Source organism: Hemicordylus capensis, chromosome 2 (genome assembly GCF_027244095.1).
Source record: "Hemicordylus capensis ecotype Gifberg chromosome 2, rHemCap1.1.pri, whole genome shotgun sequence".
NCBI classification, from domain to species: Eukaryota; Metazoa; Chordata; class Lepidosauria; order Squamata; family Cordylidae; genus Hemicordylus; species Hemicordylus capensis.
Genome location: NC_069658.1, coordinates 366364452 through 366377419, shown reverse-complemented (window position 1 = coordinate 366377419; position 12968 = coordinate 366364452). Strand labels below are relative to the sequence as shown.

Below are 12968 nucleotides of genomic sequence, written 5' to 3'. Positions count from 1 at the left end.
CAGGCTGGCTGGTGTAGAAGACCCAATGAGGAGGAAGAGGACCACCTTTCCTGGCTGACACTGAGGAGGACCAGGAGGAGGAGGAGGACCACCAACACCGGCTGGGGTATGACAAAGAGGACCACCAACACCAACACCCTTTGCTGGCTGGTGGGCAACCCTGAAGAGGAGCACCAAGCACCACTCCCAGCTGGCTGGCATGTGACCCTGAAGATGACCAAGAGGAGGAGGAGGACCACTCCTCAAGGTTGGCTAGAGTGCAACCCAGAGGAAGACCAGGAGAAGGACCAGGAGGAGGAGGAACATCACCACCACCACCACACCCAGCTAGCTGGCATTAGACCCCAGAATGAGAAGGAAAACCACCACCAACATGACTATACCCGACTGACTGGTGTGCAACCCTGAGGACGACCAGGAGGAGCAGGAGGAGGAGGAGGAGGAGGAGGATCACCACTACCACCCCCAGCTCTGGCTGGAGTGCAACCCCAAGGATGACCACCCCCACCACCAACCCCAGCTGGCTAGTGTGTTACCCCAAGGGGGACCAGAATGTGCAGGAGGAGCAGGAGGAGGACCACCACACCTGGTTGGCTGGCATACAACCCAGAGGAGGACCAGGAGGAGGAAGACCAACAACAACAACAACAACAACAACATTACCACTAACCCCACCATCCTCGGCTAGCTGGCATGCAACTCTTAGGAGGACAAGCAGGAAGAGGAGGAGGACACCACCACCACAACTACCAATACCACCTCCCCAGGCTAGCTGGCGTGAGACCTTGAGGAGGAGGAGAACCACCGCCACCACCAGCTGGCTGGTGTGCAACCCCGAGGAAGACTACCCCCAACACCATCCCCAGCTGCCTAGTGTGCAATGCAGAGGAGGACCAGGAGGACCAATAACAACAACATGACCATCAACCCCACCACCCTCAGCTGACTGGTGAGCGAACTAGAAGAGGAACGACACCACCAACTCTATCAAAGAATCCACCACACTCCGATGGCTGGCATGCACACCAAGATCACCCCTCCTGGCTGGCTGGCATGCACTCCTTGGTAATTGTTTCTTCCTATCTGGTATAGGGAAAACTTACATTGAGATGTGGGCAAGAATTATTTGAATGCACTACTTTTTACACTGGAATACAGGGTGTACCTAGGTAATTTTGGAGCCACCCCCACCGCTGGATACCCTCCTCCACTGCAAGTTAAGCATCATCCCCCTACACACACACACACCATGACACATTTGCTCACTTTGCTAATCTTGCTTAATGGGAGGGGCAATTATGGAGTCACATGGCCAGGGCGAGCTGAGTGCTCATGTGTGTGGAGAGTGGGTCAAGCCCACTCTTCCTGCCAAACCCCTTATGGATCTCCACACCGCTTGTGTGGAGAGCCTTAGAACATGGATTCTTGAACATAGATTAGAACATTAGAACATGGATTCTTGAGGACACAAAGAGCAACTGAACTCACAAGAATGTAAGAACAAAGTTAATGAAACCCAATTTCCATTCAATTTATGGCTGAAATATTTGTTGGAGAATGGTGGGGTGGGTCACATTATAGCATTTTGCTTGAACAATGTAGTGGGCCACATGAGGACCAGGACCCTATCAATTTTTTTCTGTCAAATTCACTGACCATATCAAATTTAGAGAACACCCACAGGAAAGTAGAAGGAAACAAACTCTCTTCAATCAAAATTGTAATTGTTGATTCTTCAATAAAATTATCATCTCTGTACTTAAACTGATTCTTCAGCAGACTACTGATCTCTCAACTGTATGTTGGCTTAACATACTGTTTGACACAGTGTCGGACTCTGAGTCCTGAAGTCCATCAGTTGAGGGAGGGCATGAACAATGTACAGCCTGCTGGGGCAGAGGCTCTCCAACCTTCCTATTCCAGTGCCTGTGGAATAGTGCATTGCCCTTTTAAACTCCTGCAGGAAAGTGGGTGAAGCAGCCCTGGATTAACCATAAGGCAAAACAAGCATGTGCTTAGGGCATCAAGGGAAGTGGGGCACCACAGAGTTTCCCGCCTAGCTATCATGCCTTTAACTCTTTCACTGAACATAAGAACATGAGAACAGCCATGCTTGATGAGGCCCAAGGCCCATCTAGTCCAGCATCCTGTTTTACACAGTAGCCCACCAGGTGCCACTGGGAGCCTACAGGCAGGAGTTGAGGGCATGCCTTCTCTCCTGCTGTTACTCCCCTGAAACTGGAACTCAGAGGCATCCTGCCTTTGAGGCTGGAGGTGGCCTATAGCCCTCTAACTAGTAGCCGTTGATAAACCTCTCCTCCATGAAGTTATCCAAACCTCTCTTAAAGCCATCCAGGTTGTTGGCTGTCACCACATCTTGAGGCAGAAAATTTCATAAGTTGATTATGCATTGTGTGAAAAAGTACCTCTGTTTGTTGTTCCTAGATTTCCAGGCAATCAATTTCATGGGACGACCCCTAGTTCTAGTGTTATGTGAGAGGGAGAAGAATTTCTCTCTATCCACTTTCTCCACACCATGCATGATTTTATAGGCCTCCATCATGTCTCCCTGGAGTTGTCTTTTTTCTAAACTAAAAAGCCCCAGGTGTTGTAGCTCTGCCTCATAAGAAAGGTGCTCTAGGCCCCTGAGCATCTTGGTTGCCCTCTTCTGCACCTTTTCCAGTTCTACAATGTCCTTTTTTAGATGTGGTGACCAGAATTGTATGCAGTACTCCAGGTGTGGCCGCACTATCATTTTGTCTAATGGCATTATAATATTAGCCATTTTATTTTCAATCCCCTTTCTAATGATTCCTAGCACAGAATTGGCCTTTTTCACAGCTGCCACACATTGAGTCAACACTTTCAACAAGCTGTCCACAATGACCCCAAGATCCCTCTCTTGTTCAGTCACCAACAGCTCAGTGTATACTTGAAGTTGGGGGGTTTCATCCCAATGTGCATCACTTTACATTTGCCAACACTGAACCACATTAGCTCACTCATCCACTTTGGAGAGATCCTTTTGGAGCTCCTCACAATTGGTTTTGTATTTCACTACCCAAAAGAGTTTGGTATCATCTGCAAATTTGGCCACCTCGCTGCTTACCCTTACTTCTAGATCATTTATGAATAAATTTAAAAGCACTGGTCCCAGTACCGATTCCTGGGGGACCTCACTTCTTACTTCCCTCCACTGTGAAAACTCTCTTTTTATCCCTGCCCTCTATTTCCTGTCTTTCAACCAGTTAGCAATGCACACTTGTACTTGTCCTCTTATCCCATGACTGCTAAGTTTCCTCAGGAGTCTTTGATGAGGAACTTTGTCAAAAGCTTTGTGGAAGTCCAGGTATATTATGTCAACTGGATCACCTTGATCCACACACTTGTTGACACTCTCAAAGAACTCCAAAAGGTTGGTGAGGAAAGATTTACCTTTGCGGAAGCCATGCTGGTTCTTCCCCAGCAGGGCCTGTTCTTCTATGTGTTTTTCAATTTTTTCCTTGAGGATGCTTTCCATCAATTTGCCTGGAATGGACATTAAGCTAACTGGCCTGTAATTTCCCGGATCGCCCCTGGATCCCTTTTTGAAAATCGGTGTTACATTTGCTACTCTCCAGTCCTCCAGTACAGAGCCTGATTGCAGGGATAATTTTTGCAAGGAGGTTGGCAATTTCACATTTGAGTTCTTTGAGGACTCTTGGATGGATGCCATCTGGCCCTGGCGATTTGTTAGTTTTCAGATTTTCCAGACAGTTTAGAACATCATCTTTAGTCACTTCTGTCTCACTCAGTTATTTAGCCTCCATCCCTGAAATGTCTGGTTCAGGAACAGGTATATGCTCTATATCCTCTGCCATGAAGATGGGCACAAAGAACTCACTGAGCTTCTCTGCAACCTCCATATCCTCCTTAATAATCCCTTTCACTCTCTCATTATCTAATGGTCCAACAGCCTCCCTGGCAGGTTTCCTGCTTCTGATGTATTTTAAGAAGTTTTTATTATTCCCCTTGATGCTTTTAGCTAAATGTTCCTCAGACTCTCTTTTTGCCTCCCTTATTGTCACCTTGCATTTCATTGCCACACTCAACTTCAGTTGATTTTTTGTAATTGTTTTTATCTGCCATGTTTGACTTTACTCTGCATTGTTAAAAAAGTTTTCTTTGGCTCGGTGAGTGACTAAAGTTTCAAGAAACCTCTAAACTATGTATCTGAAGCAAAAAGTCATTGATTTGTGAGATTACTGTAAACAGCAGTAAAAAATATTGATAAAACTTCACATAAAAGATAGTCATATGTTATGATGTCTGACCTTGAAGATGAAATATTTTTCTCAACCATTCCTTCTGTTGTGGCTATTTATATGAAATTATAGGCAGTGGAACTGTTGTGTTTTACCTTAAAAAAATCTAGAAGAAAACTTTAAAAAATTTAAATAAATATTAAGGTATAAGTAAATAATTTGCTTGAGTCTTAATGTCTTGTCAGTTAAGCAATGGAGGGGGCTGAGGGGAGGCACCATTGTTGGGCTGTGCTTAGGGCATCAGTTGCCCTTAATCCCGCCCTGGGGTGAAGCTAGAGACAGGCATCAGACAGGAAGGCTACTTTAACGTGCGGTTGAAAACTACAGGCAACATCCTACAAGGAAACGTTGAAGCAACATTCTCCTATCTTTTGATGAATGCTCTCCTGGGAACTCTCCAAGTCCCAGTGCTGCCTTAGAAGCTAGCCTTGGTCCTGTTCTCCTGCTGCTCTCCTGCCTTGATCTCGTTCCTTTGCACCACTGACCTTGGACTCCTAGAACCAACAAAGTAGAGAATGAAACAGGATTGTAAGGAATAAGAACAGCCCTGCTGGATCAGGCCCAAGGCCCATCTTGTGCAGTATCCTGTTTTACACAGTGGCCCACCAGATGCCCCTGGGAATAAAGGCCTTTCTATTTGGATGTCACCTTTTGACTGATATTTGTGTATTTTGGGGATATCTATATAAATGTGGCCTTTGATATAACAAATAGGCTATAGAGATTGATGTGTCCCTTTTTTGGCTTTGAAGCTTCAAGACCTATTCTACCAAGCATGTGACTGAGCAGAGGAATAATATAATTTTGGAGCTGGAAGCAACCTTGAGGGTCTACTATTCTAATTTATTTACTTATTGTTTGTTTATTTATAAAGTGGTTTAGGGCAGTTTACATTAAAAACACATTATAAAACTACTTTAAAAAAAAATCATTTAAACCAGATTAAAACTCATTAAAATTAGATATTAAAAGGCAGACTCAAAACATGGCTCTTGAAGTTTCTTTTGAAGGCCTCCAAGCAAGAAAATCCTCTTACATCCACGGGGAGCACATTCCACAACCTAGGGGCAACAACTAAGAAGGCCCCATCCCAGGTCACCACCGGATGAACTGGTAGCACTCAAAGACAGACCCCTCCTGATGACCATAATGAGCACTGGGGATCTTGCAGAGAAAGGCACTATCTCAGGTAACCCAGACCGCAGTCATTCAAGACTTTAAATGTAATAACCAGCACCTTGTACTTTGCTCTGAAACATATTGGCAGCCAGTGTAACTGTTTAAGAACAGGCACAGTGTGGTCTCTCCAGGATACATAATGTGGATACATAATGTGAACTCTCCAGAGACAAATCTGGCTGCTGCATTTCAAACTAACTGAAGTTTCTAATCTATATAGAAAGGCAGCCCTACACAGAGCGCATTGCATTAGTCCAACCTGAAGGTTACCAGTATTGTTTTCAGGTCATTCTCCTCATTGTTGTTGGCAGTCTCGGGGAGTACTGTGGCTGCCATGTGGGAGTCTCTGGAAGCTCCTCCTCCCAACTCCGGCCTCCCACAAAGTCTTCCTGCCTATTTCAGGGCTGGTTAGGCCCTGTTTGCATGCACAGTGGCCATTTTTTTGCCACTGTGAATGCATGTGGGCCATTTGCATGTCCCAGGCTGTGATTGCTGCATGCACAAACAGGGCTGAAATGGCCCCAAAATGAATTTAACCGGCCCGGGGAGACTCGGGGCAAGGCCAGTGGGGGTGGGGGAGCCACCAGAGACCCCCTGCAGTCACCAAGGCCCTTGGCAGCAGTAAGTCTATTTTAAAACAAATTTTAACGGTACTTGCCAGCCTTAAACTGGGCACAAACTAGTCCTAATTAGAGCTGAGCCGGCTCAAGGGGGCAAAACTGAACATGCCCGGTCCTGTTCAAATCTGGTTTGGATTCGAAGCCAACTAGGCAAACAAGTTTTATGCACACCCACAGCCTCAATCTGAGGCACCAGGGCAAGACCTGGGTCCAAGAGCTCTCCCAAGCCAGAAACCTCTTCTTTCCGCAGGAGTGTAACCTCATCCAGAACAGTTCTATTGCATCTTGCAGATTATGATTCCCAACAATGAGCACCTCTGTCTTGCTTGGATTCAGCTTCAGTGTATCTATCCCTCATCCAGCCCATTACTGCCTGTAGGCAGGTATTTACGGTATTTCCTGATATTGATGACAAGGATAAATAGATTTGGGTGTCATTAGCATATTGATAACACCCAGCACCAAATCCCCTGCTCAGTGCAGCAAATTACTACAGCATCCCTGACAGATGGTGCCCAGCCTCTGTCTGAAAACTTCTAGCACAGGAGAGCCATCACTGCATGAGGCAATCTATTCCACTGAAAGTCTTCTGGTTAGGAAAGTCTTCTTAATATCTAGCCTAAATCTGCTTCCTTGTAATTTCAGCTTATCAGTTACGCCCTCAAGAGCAACAGAGAATAAGCCCTCTCCTTCTATGTGACAAATCCTCATATATTTGAAGACTCTTCTGTTCTTCAGGCTAAGTAAACCCAGCTCTTTCAATGATTCTTCATAGGTCTCCAAGCTTCTCACCAACCTATTCCAGTTCATTGATGTATTTCTTTAAAATGTGGGGCCCAGAAGTGGACATAGCAGTGACCTTGCAGTACACCCAATATGCAGAGGTGTTTGTTTCTTTGGCTTAAAATATGGGGGTGGGGGTGGGGAGTAGATAGGTGCAGAAAATCAGATTGGATGGCTTTAAAAGTTGCTTAGACAAATCCATGGACAGGTCTATCAATTGCTACTAGTCTTAATGGCTTAATAAATACCAGTTAAAGGGTGCAACAGCTGAGAAAGACACACCTTCACCTTTTGCCTGTGGGCTTCTCAGAGGCATCTGGTGGGCCACTGTGTGAAACAGGATGCTGGACTAGATAGGCCTTGGGCCTGATCTAGCAGGGCTGTTCTTAAAGAGTACCATTTCTAAAACATACTTTCATAAAATGTGATACTATTTTAAAAAGATAATAAAAATAGCACTCTGCCAAACAACATAAATCATGAACTGAAGATATCAGTTAATTTTGAAGGCAAACTAAAAAAAAATTATCAAAATATATGCCATGTATGTGTGTGTAGGTGAATCCCATCATTGACCAGGCAAAGTCAATTTGTGTATATCACATGTCTAGAAAAGTTCAATAAATTAAATATACGTAAAAGAATTTTTATTCATGTGCTTGCAAAAGGGAAGTAGAAGAAGAGTTTGAAATGTGTAGGACTTCAACTTCAGACTTTATTCATTTTACTTAAACATTACTATATATGACAAATTTGAATTGTAATTTGAATTGTAATTATACTGTAGATATGGTGTTCTTTTCTTTGAAAGTATTATTTTTTTGTCTGTGGACATAGAGCTGATGTGACTTGCCAAAAAGCTCCAGTTTTGTCTCATCTGTCCAAAGGACATTCTCCCAGAAGCATTGTGGCTTGTCAATATGCATTTTAGCAAATTCCTGTCTGGCTTTTTAACGACAAAACTGGAGCTTTTTGGCAAGACACATCAGCTCTATGTCCACAGATGAAAAAATGAAGCTTTCAAAGAAAGGAACACCATACCTACTGTGAAACATGGAGGAGGCTCGGTTATGTTTTGGGGCTGCTTAGCTGCGTCTGGCATGGGGTGACTTGAGTCAGTGCAGGGAACAATGACATCTCAAGACTATCAAAACATTCTGGAGTGAAACGTACTGCCCACTGTCAGAAAGCTCTGACTCAGTAGCAGGTCATGGATCCTCCAACAGAATAATGACCCAAAACACACAGCTAAAAGCACCCAAGAATGGCTAAGGGCAAAACATTGGACTATTCTGAAGTGGCCTTCTATGAGCCCTGATTTGAATCCTATCAAACATCTATGGAAAGAACTGAAACATTCAGTTTGGAGGAGGCACCCTTCAAACCTGACACAGCTGGAGCAGTTTGCTCAGGAAGAGTGGGCCAAACTATCTGTTGACAGGTGCAGAAGTCTCATTGAGAGATACAAGAATCACTTGTTTGCAGTGATTGCCTCTAAAGGTTGTGCAACAAAATATTAGGTTAAGGGTCCCATCATTGTTGTCCTTCCATTTTCATTTGTGTGATTATTTGAAATATTCTGTGGCATCAAAACTCTAAAACAAAGTCTGATTTTTGTTAAATGCAGAACAATGATGGGTGCCAATTACTTTTGTCAGTTTTGAGTTATTTCAGAGACAATTGTGGGTTCTTCTTTTTTCGTGGAGGGGTACCAACACATTTGTCCACATGTATAGATAGAAGATAGATACAAATAGGCATGTGGATATGTTCCAGTTTTTTTGAAAGGATTTAGTGGGGCTATTCACATGACTGGGCAGGCAGCGGGAAAGCTAGAAGCAGCCCGAGCTCGCACACGATCAGGGAGCCAAGTTTAATGGTGTGCTGGCGCACTTAACCCTGACTAAAAGCTGGGCTAGGTGGCACTGCCTTGCTAGGATCAGGCCCAATCCCAGAGGTTCTCACAGACAGCTTAACCCAGGCTGGGTTTCCTGTGATGTCTCTTTGCCAGATGTAATGATACCTCTGACAAAGCAAGTGCAACTGAAAATAGAGGAAGTTATTAAAAGCAAAGAGGGTAGATATTTAAAGGTACGGGGGAAACTTGAATGGAAAAGACTTGATAATAGTAGATTCACATGCACACAATTCTGCAGAGACACGCCCCCACACACAAATAGTAGAAATGGCTAAAATAAAGTTTCGTTGATGTGGAGGGAGGAAACCCCTAATCAGGGGGACTATACATAATACTCAGCAAGACAGAACAGTTACTCTAGAACAGGCCTGCTCAACTGTGGCCCTCCAGCTGTTTTTGGACTACAACTCCCATAATCCCCAGCCACAGTGGCCAATAGCCAGGGATTATGGGAGTTGTAGGCCAACATCTACAGGAGGGCCGAAGTTGAGCAGGCCTGCTCTAGAAGATTCAGATTTTTAATGCCAGAAAATCATCTGTGCATTAAAATCATATGGCCATGTGCGCCCTGCCATGTGCATGCAGGCTGCTGGGTGGAGCAGACTTCTGAGTGGCACAGTGCCCGGAAATGCAGCAGCACGACAGAGGAGCAGGTAAGGACCTGCTTTATTAACGCTTAAAGGTAGCACTCTCCACCCTGCCAAAATGATTCGGCAGGCTGTTTAGAATTGATTCCTGCACATCCCTAGAAGCAGGGCACAGAATGTGATTATAGTAAGCTTGCTCATAATGCTCAACCAGTGGGAATTTTAGTTGAAATAGGTGATATTTGCAGGCACATGCCAGGAAAAAATCTTCAACGGACAATCCTGATGGAAATAATGCTATTCCTAATTTTAAAACTAAGAGCAATTGGAGAATATTGTAGGTTTTATACCTAGTACGTTTTTTTTAACCAAAAGAAGAGGCTTCGGTTGGCTTGTTCTATTTTTGGTAGATCACAGAACAGCCAAACCCACCTCCACCCCGAAACAACAACAACAAAAACCCCAAACCGTAAATCTAATTCTCTAAAGGAAACCCTCCTTTAAAAGTGCTGCCTTTGATGGATAGTTTCTTGTAGCCAAAGTGGCAAAGACGTCTTAGATGCACAACCCCCGATGCCCCCTTTGTTGCAGATGAATTACTTCTGTAGCCACCCTCCGCCCCACCCCCTGCAACGAGGTCCCAGATTCACAGACCAGCGAGCACCCCACTTTGTTCCCTTGGATGAACCGCAACCGTAGCCCACCTAAACGGAAGGAAGGAGCAGATTCACAGAACCACCAACTTTATTCCCTAAGGGAATGCTTTTTGCGTCCAATATGAACGTACAAAGCAGTCCAAGATTCAAGGCTTCCCAGGCTGTTCCCTTTGCTTTCCGTACCCCAAAGCAAGCAAGTAGACACCAACATTCCGCTCGCTCCCCTCCCTTCCATCGCACAGTCAGCAGCCCACGACGATCAGCACAGCGACGTGGTTGCCTAAGGCTCGCGAGACATCCGGACTCTGAGCCGAATCTTTTCCACCTTCTCCCTTCTTCTCCCTCCCCCGCCCGCTTGTGTACGTCATCACGGCTGCGCCGACAGGAGAGTCCGGAACGGCGCTGCTTCTGCCTGAGAAGAGGGGAGGAGCTAGCCCGAGCCGGCCGAGAAGAGTCTGGGTGAGTGCCCCCTTCGCCCCCTTTCCTCGTCGTTTCTCGGCAGTTCGGGTCGGAGTGACGGGAACAGCGCTGGCCGCTTCGCGGGAAGGACGAAGGGGGCACGCCGGCGTCGTTGGCGACTGGGGCCCGGAAGACCGCTCGCCCCCACCTGCAATGTTTTCTTTCGCTTCGTCTCAATTCCAGGTCGCCTGTGACGGCCAGGCGAGTGGGTCAGGACGCAGCTGCTAGCCGATGTACATGTAAATACGTCTTGTTATCAAGCTAGTTTTTCTGGCCACTTCGTGCAACTTGCAGAAGCTCACGTCACAGCAAATATTTTAGTCTTTAGGGTACCTCTGAACTTTGTCGTTTTCATTTGTTTTCCTGAAAGTTGTCTGCTGAGGAAGTGATATCTAGCTAAATCTTTTGGTAACTTCACACAAAATAGCCTAGTTGGGTTCTGCTTAATTGGCTTTTTTCAAGTTTTTTTTGTTTCTGAGAGTTTGTTCTTGAGACAGATCATATTGTATATCTTCAGAAAAAGATACTTGTATGGTAGCTTCTGTTTTTGTTTCTCTAATGTTATCTTACTGGCTGGCCTTGTGTTACTTTTCATGTGCATTAATTCAGATGATTATAGTGCCCCGTGTAATCATTTTTTGTTTCAGTTTCACTGTGCCTGCCTCCACTGACACTACTGAACTGGCAGACATCACCACAATGGGACCGAGGCGAAAATATGTGAAGATGTGTTCTACAAGCAAGGAAGGCCTTGTATGTACCAAAGCTGCTGAGCTGAAGGATTATATGAACCAACTTTCACATGAAGTGCTTTGCCATATCTTTAGGTAGGCAAGAAGGTCTTTCCCCCTTATTTGCATAATTTGCTTTAGTCCCAGTGACAAAAATCAGATTCTGCCCAAATGTCAGTGCACATGGTTTTATTTAGTCGTCTTGTTTATGTGGGTGACTAGAGACTATGCAGTTCCTTCAGATTTACATTTACTAATTTTGGAATTGCTAGTACACATAAACAGCAAAAAGTAATGATTTATTAGCTATGTCGTGCTATACCTCTGGTAGGCTTGTAATGATCACTTATTTGCTGCCTTCACTTCAGTGTGGCATTAAGGAACAAATGCCTGGTTGTCTGTCAAAATAATAGAGGTTAGGCTTTCTTTTGTACTGTACTGATACTAGAGAGCCTTTTTCTTTATAGAAACATTTCAAGTGATAGGTGTAATGTAAGATTAGTGCTGTTATATGCAAACCCAAGAATGCCTACCTATTACCTAGCATTCCTAGGTCATTGAATGCAAAAATATCTCTCATCCAGGATCTCATTCCAGGTGAGCAAGCTGACCTGGTATGTATGACAGTGACCTGGTTGGATGTGCTGGAGTGCATGTTTGAATTGCTCTCAGCTCTGTCTTCTGGGTTTCCTGAGCCTGCAGCAGGCCTACCAGGAGAGCAGCAGTCACTTACTGTGAATTCTATCCCCCTGTCCTGATATCCTCTTAAGTAATACAAGGATTTTATCCTTAAGGTTGGGGCTTTGGTGTACCAATTGGAGTTCTGCTGCTCATCAGTCTCCCCGCCTGAGCTGGGGAGGAGGCCCTCAACAATTTGCTTTGCCTGCTTGCAAGTCACTTTGTAGATAAACTTACTCATGTTTGCTGTGACTACAGTTACTGTCATTCCAGGGGGCACCATCTGGTCCCCCTGTGTTCCAGAAGATTCATTTGATGTGGCCTGAGGTTTTGGAGAAGATCGATGGTAGTGTTACAGCCTTGTGTGCTCTTGACCATGCCCATCCAAGCTAACTAAAGATGCCACAGGTGAAAACTTCCAAATGGCTGGATTATTAATGCAGTATTGAGAAGGGGACAATGCTGTCTCTTTTTAGAAAAGTTCTGGTAAGAGCACTGCTGAAGAAGCCCTCCCTCAATCCCTGCTATCCCAAACACATCATGAGCTAGGCATAGCAATTGTTGACATTTGGACACACTATAGAAACACTTGTTGACATTTGGAAACACTAAACAAAGAGAAGCCTGTATTGTTCTGGTAAAACCTGATGTTTTCCAGAGTCTACCTTTTTCAAGGTAGTTAATTTTAAAAATACCACTTTAATTTTCTGGAGTAGTAAAAAGCAGCATTTGCTGCAACAACGCTGTTTACAAAGTATTAATCCTGGTCTTTCTCTTTTTCTCTAAGGTACCTTCCCCTGCAGGATATCATGTGCATGGAATGCCTCTCTCGGAAGTTAAAAGAAGCTGTGACTCTTTACTTGAGAGTGGTGAAAGTTGTAGATCTTTGTGCAGGCCGCTGGTGGGAGTACATGCCCACTGGTGAGTGCTGCTCTTAATTTGGATAGTATGGTACATTGTGGTATATTTTGTACTTGGATATAATTAGTTTTTTAAAAGGACCTCAGGAAGTTGGCATTGCTTATCTTTTAGTTTCTGAACATTTTGTGTATG

The 12968-nt window shown here is 44.7% G+C and overlaps 1 protein-coding gene across 6 annotated transcripts in view; it reads left to right on the top strand.

Moving 5' to 3' along the window:
- The first annotated feature begins 10395 nt into the window (after nt 1-10395).
- The window catches only part of FBXO38 (F-box protein 38), a 52736-nt gene continuing 50163 nt past the window's right edge, over nt 10396-12968 (top strand). For 2 of the 6 annotated variants that reach the window (XM_053300396.1, XM_053300392.1), the window contains exons 1-3: nt 10426-10745; nt 11154-11333; nt 12703-12836. In XM_053300396.1, coding sequence (XP_053156371.1) covers nt 10738-10745; nt 11154-11333; nt 12703-12836 — 322 coding nt within the window. In that variant the 5' untranslated portion in view covers nt 10426-10737. Of the gene's footprint in view, nt 10746-11153; nt 11334-12702; nt 12837-12968 lie in introns of all 6 variants that reach the window. The other 4 variants (XM_053300398.1, XM_053300393.1, XM_053300397.1 and 1 more) reach the window with 4 other exon arrangements.